The sequence below is a fragment of the Hemiscyllium ocellatum genome, chromosome 30, assembly GCF_020745735.1.
Source record: "Hemiscyllium ocellatum isolate sHemOce1 chromosome 30, sHemOce1.pat.X.cur, whole genome shotgun sequence".
NCBI lineage: Eukaryota > Metazoa > Chordata > Chondrichthyes > Orectolobiformes > Hemiscylliidae > Hemiscyllium > Hemiscyllium ocellatum.
In genome coordinates this window covers 38512910-38530498 of record NC_083430.1, presented here as the reverse complement: position 1 = coordinate 38530498, position 17589 = coordinate 38512910, and the positions used below count along the sequence as shown (strand labels likewise).

Sequence of the window (17589 nt, the reverse complement as noted above, 5' to 3'; positions counted from 1 at the left end):
CTTCCATATTATTAGCTCATCTTCTAGATGTGGCAACCTGTGGTAGACCTTGAAAAATGTTCTCCATTGTTCCCTGAAAAATTGCACAGGCAGGTGATATCCCAAATGGCAGTCTTGTATATTGGTACAAACCCTTATGGGTATTAACATACTTCTGGGTATCCTCATCTAACTGCAACTGCAAGTATGCATGGCTCATGTCTAGCTTTGTGAAGGACAGTCCCCCTGCCAGCTTTGCATGTAAATGCTGTCTGTGAGGGATTGGGAATTTCTCCAGCTGCAGAAACTGTCTTACCGTTCATTTGAAATCCCCCACAAAGGTGATACTGACCCGTCAGGCTTCAAAACCAATACAATTAGTGCTTTCCATTCTGCAAACTGGACTGGTTTTGATGGTTTCTTTGCTTTCTGCCATCTGATTTCATCCTCTACTTTTGCCTGTATGGCGTATGGTAGTGGGTGAATCATGTAGAATCATGGAATTGCTTCCTGGTCAACAAAAATGGTGGCCTTGACTTCTTTGATAGTCTCTATAGCTTCATGATAAAGCTTCTGGTATTTAATTAGGACTTCACTCAAGCAACCATTTTCTCATCAAAAAATGTTGAGGCATTCTAAGTGAATCTTTCTTAATCAATTTCGCCTCATCAAGTGTGGGCCCAAGCCTTTTACTATAATTCGTGGAAACTGAACTTAAGCTTCTTCTTAAAAAAGATCAGAACCAAAGTTGTACCCTTATTCTGTAAAGGTTCCTGGTATAGGTTTTCAGTCTAGCCGAGGTCTTGCACAAATCTTAGAGTTGGAGGCCAGAGCGAATTTTGTTAAAGACTGGTTCTGTGATCACTGAAATTACCATTCCTATATCTATCTCCATTCGAACCGTTTAATCATTTAACCCCAAGTTTATTTTGATTGGTTTTGATTTGGATGTTGGTAAGCAATTTAATTGTTCCAAACTAAGTGCAGATGTGCACTCTCCTGGATATTGGCCTATGAGTTCTCTTCTGCACTGAAAATGTGTTGCTGGTTAAAGCGCAGCAGGTCAGGCAGCATCCAAGGAACAGGAAATTCGACGTTTCGGGCATAAGCCCTGATGAAGGGCTTATGCCCGAAACGTCGAATTTCCTCTTCCTTGGATGCTGCCTGACCTGCTGCGCTTTAACCAGCAACACATTTTCAGCTCTGATCTCCAGCATCTGCAGACCTCACTTTTTCCTCCTATGAGTTCTCTTACCCAGTTTAGATCTACTGGTACTCCTTTGCTAACTTGAGTCCATATACTGGCAGCAACTGCAATGGCTTGCTGGTTCAGATCCTGAAGAACATTTTTAACTGTTTGGCTGAAGCTTGTCTTTGTTTTAGGGTTCTGCTGTTCAGGATATGTTCTGAGTTAGCCTGTGCAATTGCATTCACTCAAGTGGTGAACCATAAACTCAGTCAGCCTGGCAAAGGTGTTCACTTCTGTTGGAATATCCTGCATTTACGTGCTTCACTTGCCATATTTTCCATTGATAAAACCAGTTGCAATGCCTGTTTGAAGTCCAGCTGGGCATGCTTTTGCATGGTTACGTCAGTAATTCAACTCTTGTCGCCACTGAAGTAACTCTATAGGGCCCGGTATTCCATCACATAGTCACCCTTTCTTTACGTGTGGACAGCCCTTGACACTGATCCAGCTTCCTCAGAGCCAACTCTGACTGACCAGGATGTTTGACACTCCTGGCCTTATCTGTCAGCCAGGCCTCCCTGTTTGGTTATTCTATGAGGTCCTTCTGGCTGACCTGATTACAATCACTACACCCCTGACTACCCACATCAAGATTCTCTGCTGTCTTAAAGGTCACTGGAAATGAAGTGACACCGATTCCCTAAACTATATCCTTCATATAAAAATTATCATTTTCTGCAACATTAGACTGCTACTGTGATATTATCTTTTCCCTAACTTTTAATTTTATTTATTTCCCTTTCTCAGTATTCTACTGGATGAAGAAGGGCACATAAAGTTGACTGGTGAGTGACAAAATAAAACAGGATACCCAATGATTTATAACTCAAACTGCTAGAAGTAGATTGCTAATTCTCCACCAAATGTTGCAAAACTACATTTTCTAACTTTGTTTTCAACTTTCTCTTGCTGTATTACACAGAATTCTACAGTATCTTTATTCAACAAACACCTAACCTGTGTGTCATGGGCTTTCTGTCTTCATGCTGTACAACAGACTTTTGTCTTTTGGATGAGGCTTTAAACCAATGCCATATTTGCGTTCTCAAATTGAGATGAATGATTCTCACGGCACTATTTTATAAAAGAGCAATGGAGCTCTCACTCGAATGTTCCTCCATCAAGCTCCTCCTTCAGCACTTTCCACATTTGTCACCTCTACCCCCTGGAATACAAGGGCAACAAATGCATGAGAACACCATCCCCTGCAGGTTCCCATCCAAACCACACACCATTCTGCCTTGAAAATATATCACCATTCTAAAAGGCATACAAAATAGGAGCATGAATGGGACATTTGAGCCTGCTCTGCTATTCAGTGTGATCATTGCTAATGATTCAAATCAGTACTCTGTTCCCACATTCTACCCATGCCATTTAGCCCTAAAAATTATATCTAACTCCTTGAAAACATTCAATGTTTTGACCTCAACTTCTTTCTGTAGAAAAGCCTTCCACATTCCTTCACTGTTGCAAAATCTCAAAACCTCCTTCCTAATTGTACTGTGGTGTCTCTAAACCCTAAGGACTTGCGCGCAATTCAAGAAGACACCTCCCCACCACCTTCTTCAGTGTACTTAAGGATAAATAATAGTTTCTTGTCGGGAACTCTTCCATCCCACAGGTGAATATAAAAACAAAATTTCCCTCACAGCCATGCCTCCCTTATTTATGCAATATTCAGCCCTTTACAATGTATCATAATCTTTGGTTCTCTGATTCTGAACTGTAATCTGTTTACCTCCTTCTTAGCATCACTCTCAAACTCCTTCATTGTTTTTCCTTTAAAAAAAAGTTGTTCTGTACTATTGTTGGTTGTGATTTGTTTTTAAATTAAAGCTGATTAGTAGTGACGACGTTGAAGTGAATCAGTGTTGAAGTGAACTGTTAGCTGTAGTAAGTGTGATTAAATTTGGTTGTACCACTCTTTTAAGATTTTGGATTGAGCAAGGAAGCTGTTGACCATGAGAAGAAGGCCTATTCATTTTGTGGAACTGTTGAGTATATGGCTCCTGAGGTGGTTAATCGACGTGGCCATACACTTAGTGCTGACTGGTGGTCTTATGGTGTTTTAATGGTATGTATGTTTATTTAGTCCAATTGCTTACTGCTGTGTACTTTTACACTCTCAGCCCTCCCCGCTTTCCTTAAATTATATTCCAATCAAATATCTACAGGTCATAAGGACACTTTAACTAAATGGTGATGAAGTTTGTCTTTGGCAACTTAGTACATCACTCAAATATTACCAGGAGACCTGTGACATAAGGTGAAATTGAGAAAGTGGCATCTCAAATCCATTTCTATCACTTGAATTCCACTAGTGCTTAATGCAATTCTCAAGTTTCCAAACTTGGTTTCTTTAGGTGAACATGAAGGCTGCTCAATATTTATACATGTTGTTTTTGTTAAGCTTGTACTCTTTTTTTTGTGTTATGTGGAGTTTAATGTTTAATTTCTGATCTTGTTTGAAATGTTTCTGTTTGTCCCCTGTTTCTTGGCAGTTTGAGATGTTGACTGGTTCCCTGCCATTCCAAGGGAAGGATAGAAAAGAGACGATGACACTCATTTTAAAGTAAGACGATTGTCTGGCTTAATGTTGGTGGTATGGCTGTAATTTAGCTTGCTGCTGTTACATGTTCTACAATGTTCAATGTTAAATTGTTAAGGTAGATCTAGTGAGGAAAGAGCTAATCTATTAATAAGAAATATTCTCTTTATTCAAGTCAACCATTGAACCCTTTAATGCACAGGACAAGATGAACCATTAAGACCATAAGACATAGGAGTGGAAGTAAGGCCATTCAGCCCATTGAGTCCACTCTGCCATTCAATCATGGCTGATGAGCATTTCAACTCCACTTACCCACATTCTCCCTGTAGCCCTTAATTCCTGGTGACTTCAAGAGATTCTTCTGCCTAATCCAAGAACTGAATATGAATTCTCTGCTTCTTGCACCCTTCTACTTGTTTGTGTCAGCATCACAGACCAATACCCATATTCTGCTAACATTTCTGAATATGATTAACAGTGTGATAATGACCAAATAATCTATTTATTGGGATGTTGTTTACGGATAGCCAAGACATTGGAGAAATATTTCCTTTACTCTTCTTCAATTAGCGCCATCAGATCTTTTATATCCAAGCAAGCAAAAGGGATCTTAGTTTAACATTTCAACTGAAAGATTATCACTCTGACAGTCCAGTCCTCCCCCAATCCTGCATTACAAAGTCAGTCCCGATTCTCTTGTGCATAAGCAGTACTGAGGGACTTCAACCCAAAGCATTGTGATTAAGAAGCCAGAGTACTGCCTACTAAACCACAACGGACCCTCAATCCTTCATACCTAGATTTCACATTGCTGCTTTAACAAAGTAAAACAGCTTATTTCAGAATTACCAAGTTGAACTATCTCCTATGCCAGCTGCAAATGTGTTGCTGGTCAAAGCACAGCAGGCCAGGCAGCATCTCAGGAATAGTATTCCTGAGATGCTGCCTGGCCTGCTGTGCTTTGACCAGCAACACATTTGCAGCTGTGATCTCCAGCATCTGCAGACCTCATTTTTTATCTCCTATGCCAATCTGTTTTAGACATTCAAAAAAGATAAAGTAAGCTCTATATGATCCAGTTTGATTTCTGACTTTGGGCAATTAAATTATTGAGTGATCATAATTGAAATATCAGCATAGTGTTTTCAATGGCATCTTTGATTTTTGTTGTGTGCCATTAGTGTGTGTTAAATAGCTCAGTGACACTTGCTTACACAAATCTGTTTCATACATTGGGCTTCTCAAAAATTATTGTAACATGAAAATTCCATTAGTGATCCTAGATTGTTATCGTTCATGTCAAAGTAAAGCATTATCTAGAACAGAAAACTATAAAGTTACAAGTTCTTTAATTAATTAATTGATGCGTTAAGTACAAATTCTGTCATGTTTGGAATTTTCATGGTTATTATGGAGGAAAGTCTCTGCAAGGTTCAGATGTATATAGTATTTAACTGTATGCACATTCTTTTTCTAGGGCTAAATTGGGAATGCCTCAATTCTTGAGTCCTGAAGCCCAAAGTTTGTTACGAGCACTTTTCAAGAGAAATCCTGCCAACAGACTAGGTAACCATTGGACTGGACATGGCTGATTGGGCTACTGAACAGATGCTGATCACAGATGAGTTTAAATCTGATGATGAACACGAATTCTCTTGTTTATCTGCTATTAAGTGGCACTTGCTTGGCAATAATCAGCTGATTAACACTAAATTTGGGTTCCTCCCAGGCCTCTCAGCTCCTGACCTCTTTACAGCCTACAATGTCCACTCCAAGTTCCACACTACCCTGACTTAGAACGATATTGCCAATCCCTTCACTGTAACAATTAGGGCTCAGCAATATTGTAAATGCTGGTCCAGCCAGTGACATCCATTTTGAATGAACAAATTCATGAAATTTAAACATTCAGTAAATTTGAGTGATCTCATACAATAAACTCAGAATGTTAGTATATTCAGAAACAGAAAGCAGTAACAAAGGCAAATGTTAAGTTTTTTTTGCAAATTAACTGGAGCACAGAAGTATAAAGTCTGTTTACAATTGTGCAGTTTTGATCTCCTTACCTGAGGAAGGATATAGTTGACTTGGAAGTAGTTCAGGAAATATGGGATTTGAGCAAGGTTCTGGACATGTGAGGTAAAACTTGCCTCCTTTTGTATTCTAATTTTCTTTGAGAGGCAAGCGTTTTGATCTTTTTGATTACTGTGGGCCAGCTATGTATATTTGGTTACCCTAAAATCTTCCCTTGTCCACAATTCCAAATTTCTTGGCATTAAAAATAATCATTATATCTTTTTTGGATTTAAAGTGATTAAAGTCATGCGTTCCAAATTGGACTCCATATACCACATTTTATCCACTTGTTTAAGCTGCCTATATTCTTTTCTAACATTTGTCCCTGTCTAGACAACTTCTATGTTCCTTCTATTTCAGTTCATCTGAAAGCTTCAATATATAACTCTCTATTCCTTCACACAATTTATATTTATGCAGCATTATTAACAAAGTAAAGTGCCCAAAACTACTACTAAAATTGAGCAAAATGTGACACTGGGCCATTTTAGACATTTGGACAGATGACCAAAAACACGATCAAAGAAATATGTTTTAAGGATCATTAAAAAAATGAAAGAGAGCCAAATAAATTTAGGGAAGCAATTCCAGAGTTTAGAATCTTGACAGCTGAAGGACCAGCTAACAATATTCGAACAATTCAGCCATTGAATGTGGTGGAAGAAGGCAGTAATTCTTCATTTAAAAGTCAATGGGGTAGATTGAATTCTGGTAAAGTTTTGGAGTGTATTATATGCAGCAATTGAGAAATGATATATATGGTAAGTTTTGTGTGCCTGGCAAGAACCATAAATGCGTAATTTCCAAAGCAAGGGGGTTGGAGGTGCATGTTGGACAGATTTAAGGTGAGTTGAACATGAGGAAGGAAAACTGTGTGGGTGCTAGTTGCCTCTACTTGATAACAGGAACCCCAGGAAGAAGTTCCTCTTTCACTAGTTAGCAGTACACTCAAGAATAATACTTGAAACAAAAGTGGAAACTTTAAACATGTGTGATGAGATGAGGCCCATAAGTGGATATTATTTGCTCACTTAAGGACCTTAATTGAGTCATCAACAACCAATTCATTTGATGGCTCTCCTATTTGCAGGGAGCCCTAAAATCAGACCAATGTTTTGGGTGGATTATATTGAGTTTATTAGATTATGATCGATGAAGGGCCATGAACCTGAAATATTGGAGCATTAAAGAAGTGTACTGACAGTTGACCATTATAACTTAGCATGTTTTTGTTTTTAGGAGCTGGTGTGGATGGTGTAGAGGAAATCAAGCGTCAACTATTCTTCACAAACATAGATTGGAATGTAAGTGCGAATACTTAATGATGAAATTCAGACAAAATCTATTCTATAATTTCTGAAGCCATTGATTAGACATGGAAAAATAAAACTGCTAGTTTTTCCAGTTCAGGGATGAGATTCTTTTTAACTCACTTATAGGATCTGGGCATGGCTAGCTGGATCAGGATTTATTGCCCACCTCACTTTTGGGTGGTATGGTGACTGTTGCCTCACAGCACCAAGGTCCCAGGTTTGATTCCAGCTTGGGTGACTGTCTGTGTGGAATTTGCACATTCTCCCTGTGTCTTCGTGGGTTTCCTCTAGGTGCTCCAGTTTCCTCCCACAGTCCAAAGATGTACAGGTCAGGTGAATTGGCCATGCTAAATTGCTCATAGTGTTAGGTACATTAGTCAGAGGGAAATAGGTCTGGGTGGGTTACTCTTCAGAGGGTCGGTGTGGACTTGTTGGGCCGAAGGGCCAGTTTCTACACTGTAGGGAATCTGATCTAATCAGTTGCTTCCAAAGAGATGGTGATGAGCGTCCTTCTTGAACTATTGCAATCTAATTTTGCAATAAAGGCACCTGAAGTGCACAGCCAAGTGAAATGCTCTGTTTGAGGGCTACCCTATTATTTTTTACGGCACAGTATGTGCGTAATCTTGAAAGGAGCGCTTTCAGAATGATACTTTTAATTCCTTCATAAAATGAGTGTATGTGAGATGACCAAAATGTGTTGACAATGCCTTATTTCGTTTGAGTAGGTATTGATGAACTGCTGTCTTGCACTGTTCTTGTCCATCTAGTGCAGGTATACCCGTATCACTGATGAGGATTCTGATCCAGCAACAGTGAAGAGAAATTAATATAGTTCATTGTCATAATGGTATGTGGCTTTGAGGGGTCTTTGCAGATAACGGTGTTCTCTAGCATGTGTTATCTGATCTTTCTAGGTGTTAGCATTTGTGGGTTTGAAAGGGACTGTTAACACTGAGCCAGTGATGGAGGAACGAATATATAAGGTGGTGGATGGAGTGACAAATCAAGTGGGTTGATTTGTCCTTGATGCTGTTGAACTTCCTGAGTGGTTTTGGAGCTGCATTGATTTCAGACAAGTGGAGAACATTCAATCACACTCCTCACTTATCTTTTATAGATAGTGGACAGGCTTGGGGAGTTGAGAGGTGACCCACTTTTGTAGCCACTGTATTTGTACGGCTGGTCCACTTAACACTCTGGTCACGGGCAACCCCAGATGCTGATGGAGGGGTACTTGGTAATGATACTTATAAATGTCATGGGGAGATGGTTTGATTCTCTCATTGAAGCTGACCGTTGCCTGGTTCTTGTGCAACATGAAGTTTAATTGCTACTTACCAGCCAAATCCTGCCTATCCAAGGATTGTATATGAACACTAACTGGGACAGTATCTGAGGAGAAAAAGTCAAAATTGCTGGAATAAAAAAACCTGGCAGGTTTGGCAGCATTTGTGAAGGGAAATCAGAATTACCGTTTTGGGTCCAGTGACCTTTACTCAGAAGGAACATGGCTCAGGGATGGTCAGGACTGGGAGCTTAATGTTTCAAGGTCTAGATGCTATAGGAAGGATAGAAAGAGGTGCAAGAGAAGAAGGGAAGTGGCATTTTTGGTTAGGGATAACATTACGGCTGTACTTAGGGAGGATATTCTCGGGATTATGTATAATGAAGTTATTTAGGTGGAACTGAGAAATAAAGAGGGAATGATCACCTTATTGGGATTGTACTATAGACCCTCAATAGTCAGCGGGAAATTGAGAAGCAAATTTCTGTTGGAATGTCAGGAGATTTTAACTTTCCAACATAGACTGGAACTGCCATAGTGTCAAGGGCTTAGATGGAAAGGAATTTGTTAATTGTGTGCAAAAAAATTTTCTTTTTCAGCTTATGGATGTACCTACTAGAAAAGGAGCAAAACTTTATTTTATTTTGGAAAATAAGGCAGGTCTGATGACTCAGGTATCATTGGGGAGCTCTGGAGCAGTGATCAAAATTTTATTAGTTTTAAAATGGTTGTGGAAAAGGATTGATATGATATAAAAATTAAAGTTCTAAATTAGAGGAGAGCCAATTTTGACCACATGAGGTAGGAACTTTCAAAACTTGGTTAGGAGGGACTGTATGCAAGTAAAGGGACGGCTCTAAATTGGAAAGCCTTCAAAAATAGAATAACAAAAGTCCAGAGACAGTATATTCCAGTTGGTATAAAGAGTAGGTACAGGGAATGTTGGATGACTGGAGAAAATGAGGCTCTGATCAAGAGAAAAAAGAAGGCATATGTCAGATGTAGACAGCTGGGATTGAGTGAACCCTGGAAGGGTATGAGGGCAAAACATGTTAAGGAGAATCCAAAGAGATTCTGTAAATACATTAAAGACAAAGAGTAACTAGGCAGAGAATACGGTCCCTTAAAGATCAACAAGGCCACTTATGTCTGGAACTGTAGAAGATGGGTGAAATACTAAAGAAGTATTTAGCGTCAGTGTTTACTGTGGAGAAGGATATGGAATGGGATCACTTGTAGAAATAAATAATGATATCCTGAAAAGTGTCCATATTACAGAAAAGGAGGTGTTGGATGTTTTAAAATGCATAAAGGTGGATAAATCCCAGGAACCTGATCAGGTGTACCCAGAACTATGTGGGAAGCTAGGGAAGTGATTGATGGGCCCTTTGATGAGGTATCTGTATCATCGATAGACACAGGTGAGGTGCTAGAGGACTGGAGGTTGGCTAATGTGGTGCCATTATTTAAGAAAGATGGTAAGGAAAAACCAGGGAACTATAGATCAGTGACCCTGACATCAGTGGTGGATAGGTTGTTAGAGGTGTTTCTGAGGGACATGATTTACATGTATTTTGAAAAGCTGGGACTGATTAGAGATAGTAAACATGGCTTTGTGCATGGGAAATCATTCTCACTAACTTAATCAAGTTTTTTGAAGAAGATTGATGAAGGCAGAGCAGTAGACGTTGTCTATATGGATTTCAGCAAGGCATTTAACACAGCTGTGCATGGTAGACCAGTTGGCAAAGTTAGTTCACATGGAATACATAGAGAACTAGCCATTTGGATACAAAATTGGCTTTAAGGTATAAGACAGAGGGTGGTGGTGAGGGTTCTTTTTCAGGTTGGAGACCTGTGACTAGCAATGTGTCACAAGGATCGGTGTTAGATCTGCTGTTCTTTATCCTTTATATAAATGATTTGGATGTGAACATAGGAGTTATCGTTAGTAAGTTTGCAGATGACACCAAAATTGGTGGTGTAGTGGACAACGCAGAATGTTACCTGAGAATAACACAGGACCTTGATCAGATGGGCCAATGGGCTGACTAGTGGCAGATAGAGTTTGATTTAGATAAATGTGAGGTACTACATTTTGGAAGGGCAAATTAGAGCAGGACTTATACACTTAATGGCAAGATCCTGGGGAGTGTTGCTGAACAAAGAGACCTTGGAGTGCAGGTTCATATTTCCTTGAAAATGGAGTCACAGGTAGATAGGATAGTGAAGAAGGTGTTTTGTGTGCTTGCCTTCATTGGTCAATGCATTGAGAATAGGAGGTGGCAGTCAAGAGTGTGGTGCTGGAAAAGCACAGCAGAACAGGCAGCATTCAAGGAACAGGAAAATCAATGTTTTGGGCAAAAGCTCTTCATCATGCCTGAAACTTCAATTTTCCTGCTCCTCGGATGCTGCTTGACCTGCTGTGCTTTTCCAGCATCACACTCTTGACTCTAACCTCCAGCATCTGCAATACTCAGATTGCAGCTATACAGACCACTTTTGGAGTACCTCATTTGGTTCTGTTCTCCCTCCTATAGGAAGGATGTTGTGAAACTTGAAACGGTTTAGAAAAAGTTTACAAGGATGTTGCCAGGGTTAGAGGTTTGAGCTATAAGGAGAGGCTGAATAGGCTGGTGCTATTTTCCCTGGAGTGTCGGAGGCTGATTGGGGGTGGGGGAGTGAAGATGTTGACCTTATAAAGAATCATCAAATCATGAGGAGCAATTATAGGGTGTATAGCCAAGTGATGGGGGAGTCCAAAACTAGAGGGCATAGGTTTATATTGAAAGGGGCACGATTTCTTAACACCATTCTCTCACTTTTTCCCTGTAAGCTTTGATCCTTTTAACAATCAAGAACTTCTCTATCTCTGTCTTAAATGTACTCAATGACCTGGCCTCCATAGATTCACCACTTCTCTGGCTGAAGAAGTTTCTCTTAATCTCCATTCTAAAGGGTCTTCCATTTATTCTAAACCTCTGTCCTAGTCTATCTTGCTGATGGAAACATCTTGTCAACGTCCACTATCCAGGCCATTCAATATTCTGTAAAATTCAATTAGATCCTCCCTCATTCTCTAAATTCCATAGAGTATAGAGCCAGAGTCCTCAAACATTCTTAATATGTTAAGCCTTTCATTCCTGTGTTTATTCTTGTGAACCTCTTCTGGACCCGCTCTGGGCGCAGTACATTTGTCTGAGATATGGGGCCCAAAATTGCTCACAGCATTCTAAATGTGGTCTGACCAGACCATTATAAAATCTCAGAAGTACATCCCTACTTCTATATTCTTGTCCTCTTGAAATAAATGCCAACATTGCATTTGCCTTCCTAACTACTGACTCAACCTGTAAGTTTACCTTATGAGAATCTGGATTAGGACTCCCAAGTTCCTTTGCACTTTAGATTTCTGAATTTTCTCCCTATATAGAAAATAGTCTGTGCCTCCTCTATTCTCCCTACCAAAGTGCATGACTTCAAACTTTCCCACATTGTATTCCATCAGTCACTTCTTTGCCCACTCTCCCAATCTGTATAAAGTCTTCTTCAGCGTCCGCACCTCCTCAGTACTACCTTTCCCTCCACCTATCTTTTTATCATCTGCAAACTCTTTGCACAGAGGGTGGTGAATGTATGGAATGAGCTGCCAGAGGAGGTTATGGGGGCTGGTACAATTACAACATTTAAAAGGCATCTGAATGGATAGGAAAGGTTTGGACAGATATGATTAATTTAGGATATCTGGTTGGCATGGACGAGTTGGACTGAAGGGTCTGCTTCCATGCTGTACAGCTCTATGTGTCCCCTCAGCCATCATTGATGGACTGAATGACCTAATATTTGCTTTTACATTTTATGGTCTACTACACCTCAACAAAAATCAATGTGGAAAGTGGGCTTGATTGCTGTGATTGATTAGAATTGAATTCATAATCCAGTACTGAATCCAGAACTTGATGTGTTTGCCACATCGTGATCCTTCTATCTCCAGTTAACCAGTGTAAAGCTGGGACTGCTTTTGAAACCACCATTCTCATGTTAAACCATTGCCATTCTCATTGACTGTGTAGTGCAATTAGAAGGCATTTGTATCCAAGTAGCTGGCTGTGGTGGAATACTTTCCTGGATCATGAATGTGTTTCTTAAAGTCAGAATGTCATATTTCAGCACAACTGTTTAATAGCAACTGGGAGAGAGGTAGGCTTGGTTGACATCAAGTCCTATCAAATGGTAAACTAATATTTTGACTACTGAGAGTAACCAATAGGTCCTTCAGGAGTTAACCACCCTGGGACAGTCATTTAATTTCCATTTTATTTTCATTTTTGTTAAAGGTAATTTCTTAATTTCAGTGGTGAGCACTTGAATACATAACTTGTGATTCACTGACAATGCATAGTATGGCAGGATGTAATAAAATTCAGTATTATGTTTCAGTGGAAGTTATTCTGCCCAAACATCACTGGGAAATCACAATAATTTTGAGTCAGTATATTGTTTAGACAATGGTGGCTGACGGTGACTGCTCTTGGTGGTATCTCCCTCTCACCTGCTGCCGCCTTTCAGCATTAATTTAATACACATTTACTGTAAACTTGCCAACTGACACTTTAAGAAACCCAGTGGTTTGTGTTTATTGCATATGGAGCTGTTTGAAAATTGTGAGTAAGCTTCCTTCATTTCTGATAAAATTAGTTCTCAGAAATGGCACAATGGATTATAATTTTGCCCTTTTCAAGTCTAACCTCTGGTTTCTTAAAATTACTAACTGATGAAACAGAAACTTCTTATCTAACAATTGGGAAGGTTCCAAACAAAGGTAGTTGTGGCAGTTATTTTAGTGCATTTATGTGGGCCTGTGAGCCAAAATAACATGTAACTTGGCATACATTTTCTCATTCAAAGACAATAAGATCAGCTAGAGTGGAAAAATTAAACTTCTACACCCGTACTGTTGGGGACAGGAACATTGTTGATGCAGAGGGAATGATATCCAACATCTGATTAGTACTACATCTGAATTGGTAGTGCTTGGTGAGGAAAGTGTGCCTTGCATGTTGCATCTAATTATTGTTTCAAAAGTCTAGGAAAATGTAGATTGGGCTTCGCTGTGTATGAATGGATTCATGACTTGGGAATTTGTAGCAGAACAATGTGGAATTTACTTGAATTTGACTATGATTTCCTTTCATGGATGTGCTCCGTGCTTCGGCACTGAGTGCCAGCAGAGTAAGTGGATTCCACTCTTCACCCAAAGCCATAAATATCTAGCGAAACATTTAATGGGAATAATAAGTCAGGACTGTGATGATTTGCAGCATTTAAAATAGCTTCTTATGCCTCTAGAAACTCTACCGAAGGGAACTGAAGCCACCATTCAAACCAGCTGTGGCCAGGCCAGATGATACCTTTTATTTTGACCCTGAGTTTACAGAACGGACACCTAAAGGTTTGTACTGAACACATGGGGAAATGTGAAATCAAATTGAATGTGGTGATTAAAATCCGTTCCATCAATTTTTTCAAAATTGAAATGAGGGTTAAAATGTCAAGCCAAATGCTTTTCCAACATCAAAATGTGAAATTACTAAATTTTATGATCTGTTTCTTAAACATTAAAATGCTTGTGGTTTTGTTCACTCATCTATTGCTCTCTGACCCCAAAGAGAATATGTATGGATGACACTGCTTCAAAAAGATGTGACGTGTGTTCAATGCCTCCCCAAACAAACACAGAACAGGATCTTGCAGGTGCAAGGAATCATTCAGTATGGTAATACATCCTATTGATTGATACAATCTATCAAGCCCATAACACACAAAATGGCACAGAATTTTACTTATTCGAAACGTTTCTCGTTTCCTGGGCTGAGGTTTGTGACTGACGTTGGATAAATGCCTCATGAACGGCAATTACTGTTCATTTGCTAATCTGAATTGGAGTTTTCTATAGGTGAGCCTCAAGGTAATACAATAACAACTTTAATTTATATATAGTAGCTTTGACATAACTAAATGTCCCAAGGCATTTCAAAGGACAAGCATCGAGCCACACAGAGTGACATTGAGATGATAGCCAAAATCCTGGTTGAAGAGGTAGCTTTTTTTGTGAAGTGCCTAAGAGGAGAATGGAATGATTAGTGGAGGAGAGGTTAAGGGAGATAATTTCAGATATTTAGGGCCCACAACAGTCAAAAAAATATGACAAATGGTGAAGCAATAAAAATTGGGAATGTCAAGCAGCCAGACTTAAAAGTTGGCAGATATCTCAAATGGTAATGAGGATGGAATTTAAATGCAAAATGGGATTGAAATCAAGAATGAGAACTTTAAAATTGAATTTTTACTTAACAAATACAAGGATTTAATGCAATTAAGAACACTGAGAATTGTTTTGATTTTTCTCAAATTTATTGAGGACAGAACATGGAACGCCAGACAGGAGTGATTTGCAAATGAGTTGAGGTGGGGTGGAGGTAAGCAATAATAAGTGACTCAGTGATAATGCAAGTATGTTGTCAGGAGATCATTTTGGTGTAAAGTATGGAAAGGAGGTTGCAGTATATCTCATTTGACTCCAAATCATTTACAGAAAGAGGAGTTTTGGCAGTAGCTCAGTTTGTTGTGGAGACCAAAGACATTGGCATCAACTGTTTGTTCATAGTGTTACCACTGTTGGCTCAACTTTTTTCTAGACTTTTCAACAGGAGAAAGCAGAAATTCTGGCAACTTTATTCTCTATCCTACTCTTTCCAGAGTAAAAAGAAACAGATATAGTGTTCTAACTGCAGTTTTGGCAATTAACTCCATGCATTAACATCCACACATGCGTAACATCTGTGTAAAGAAAAGTTACCCCTCATGTCTTTTTATAAATCTTTCTCCTCCCACCTTAAAATTAGTCCCCTAATCTTGAAATACCTCACCCTAGGGAAAAGATATCTGTCATTCCCCTTATCTATACCCTTCACAAATTTTATAAGCCTTTTATAAAGTCACCCCCTCAACCTCCTGTGGACCAGTGAGAAACGTCCCAGCCTATCCAGCCTCTCCTTATAACACAAATTCTCCTTTTCTGGTAACATGCTGGTAAATCTCTTCTGAACCTTCTCCAGGTTATTATTAACCTATAAATAATATCTTTCCAATAACAGGCAACCAGAACTGGACACTATACTCCAGAAGAGGCATCAACAATGTCATGTACAACCACAACATGAAGTCCCAACACCTGTACTCAAGATCTGAGTAATGAAAACAAGCCTTCTTAACCACCCTATCTATATGTGACACAAACTTCAAAGAAGTATCTACCTGAACCCCTAGGTTTTTCTCTTCTACAACTCTACCAAAGGCCCTACTTTTAACTGTATATGTCTGCCCTTGTATATTTTACCAAAATGCAATACTTCGAATTTATCCAAATTAAACTCCATCTGCCTCTCTTCCCCTTCCCTCTGACTCAAGCCCCTCCCCCAACCCCACCTCTTGTTGAGTATTCACCATCTCTCCTAACCTTCCACTCTTGATGCTGAATGTTTTGTACTCAACAAAGGTCTCAGTTTATCCCTGTACTTCCCCACCTTAATGAATTTTGGGCACCACGTGAAGTCAAACACTTCTTCCATCGCTTTCATTTCTGTGCCCATTTCTTTGGACAAGAGTCCTCTCCCTGTCCTGCAGACCCCTTCGCCCACCTCCAACACTCTCCCTCCACATGGACCCCTCCCTATGGCCTTTTACCTGCACATGATCTGTTCATTGAGAATTGTTGACATGACATTATTCGCCTCAATTTCTCTCCCTCCCCACCTAATCCAACCTATCTCCCTCCAAACTGACTGCATTCTGTGCACTCAGATCCAACTCAAACTTTGTTATTAAGCCTGCTGATAAAGGTGGTTATGTTGTAGTCTGATGTACTGACCTCTACACTGTACAGGCTGAACACCAGCTCTCAGATACCTGCTATCTCCCCCGGACCATGGCCCCACCATGGAGCATCAAGCCATTAGATCAATTACGGTCACCAACCTCATTTCATCTGATGATTCCCCCATTGCCTCCAAGCTGACAGTATTCCAACCCGCACAGCTCACTTCTATCTCCTTCCAAACATCCACAAACAGGACTGCCCAGACCCATTGTTTAGGCCTGCTCCTGCTCCACAGAACTCATCTCTTTCTACCTTGACTTGGTCTTTTTTCCCCTTGTCCAGTTTATGCCATAGTTTCTCTGATGCTTTAAGCCAGTTTTGGAATTTCCAGTTTGCAGGCTGCAGCTGCCTCCTCTTTGCCATGGATGTGCAGTCCCTTTACACATTCATCCCCAACCAGGATCATCTCACGGCTCTCTGTTTCTACCTTCAGCAATGGTCTGAACCATCCCCATTTACTACCACCCTTCTTTGCTTGGCCAATCTTGTCCTGACCCTGAACAACTTATCTTTTAATTCCTTTCATTTTCTTCAGATCAGAAAGGTGGTCATGGGTACCTGCATGGGCCCTAATTATGCTTGACTCTTTGTGGGGTATGTGCAACATTCCTTGTTCTCGTCCTATTCTGGCCCCTAACCACAACTCATTCTTTGATATATCGATGATATCATCAGTGCTGCTTTCCTCTCTTGTCTGTAATTGGAAAAGTTCAACGATTTCACTTCCAATTTCCATCACTGTGACCTGGTCTATCTTCTCCTCCTTCCTTTCCCTTCCTCAACATCTCTGTTTTCATTTCTAGGGATAGACTGGCCACTAATATCCACTACAATCCACTGACTCCCACAGCTACCTGGACTACACATCCTCACATCCTGCTTCCTGTAAAGACTGCATTCCATTCTCCCAGTTCTTGTTTCTGTCTCATATGTTCCGATGAGGCCAGCTTTGACAAGGGAGCTTCTAAAATTTCCACCTTTTTCCTCAACCAAGGATTCCACAGCACCATTGTCAATGGGGCCCTCAACCGGGTCCAGTCAATCTCCTGCTCTTCCATCCTCACTCCCTCTCTTTCCTCCTACAACAGCAATATGGTTCATAGAACATAGAACAATACAGCACAGAACAGGCCCTTCGGCCCACGTGTTGTGCCGAACATCTATCCTAGATTAAGCACCCATCCATGTACC

General features: G+C 40.0%; 1 protein-coding gene across 3 annotated transcripts in view; it reads left to right on the top strand.

The window, feature by feature from the left end:
- The window catches only part of rps6ka1 (ribosomal protein S6 kinase a, polypeptide 1), a 234132-nt gene that overhangs the window by 158685 nt on the left and 57858 nt on the right, over positions 1-17589 (top strand). For all 3 annotated transcript variants that reach the window (XM_060847548.1, XM_060847547.1, XM_060847549.1), the window contains 6 exons: positions 1976-2013; positions 3163-3305; positions 3733-3803; positions 5260-5348; positions 7098-7162; positions 13809-13911. In XM_060847548.1, the coding sequence (XP_060703531.1) occupies positions 1976-2013; positions 3163-3305; positions 3733-3803; positions 5260-5348; positions 7098-7162; positions 13809-13911 (509 nt within the window). The remainder of the gene's footprint in view (positions 1-1975; positions 2014-3162; positions 3306-3732; positions 3804-5259; positions 5349-7097; positions 7163-13808; positions 13912-17589) is intronic.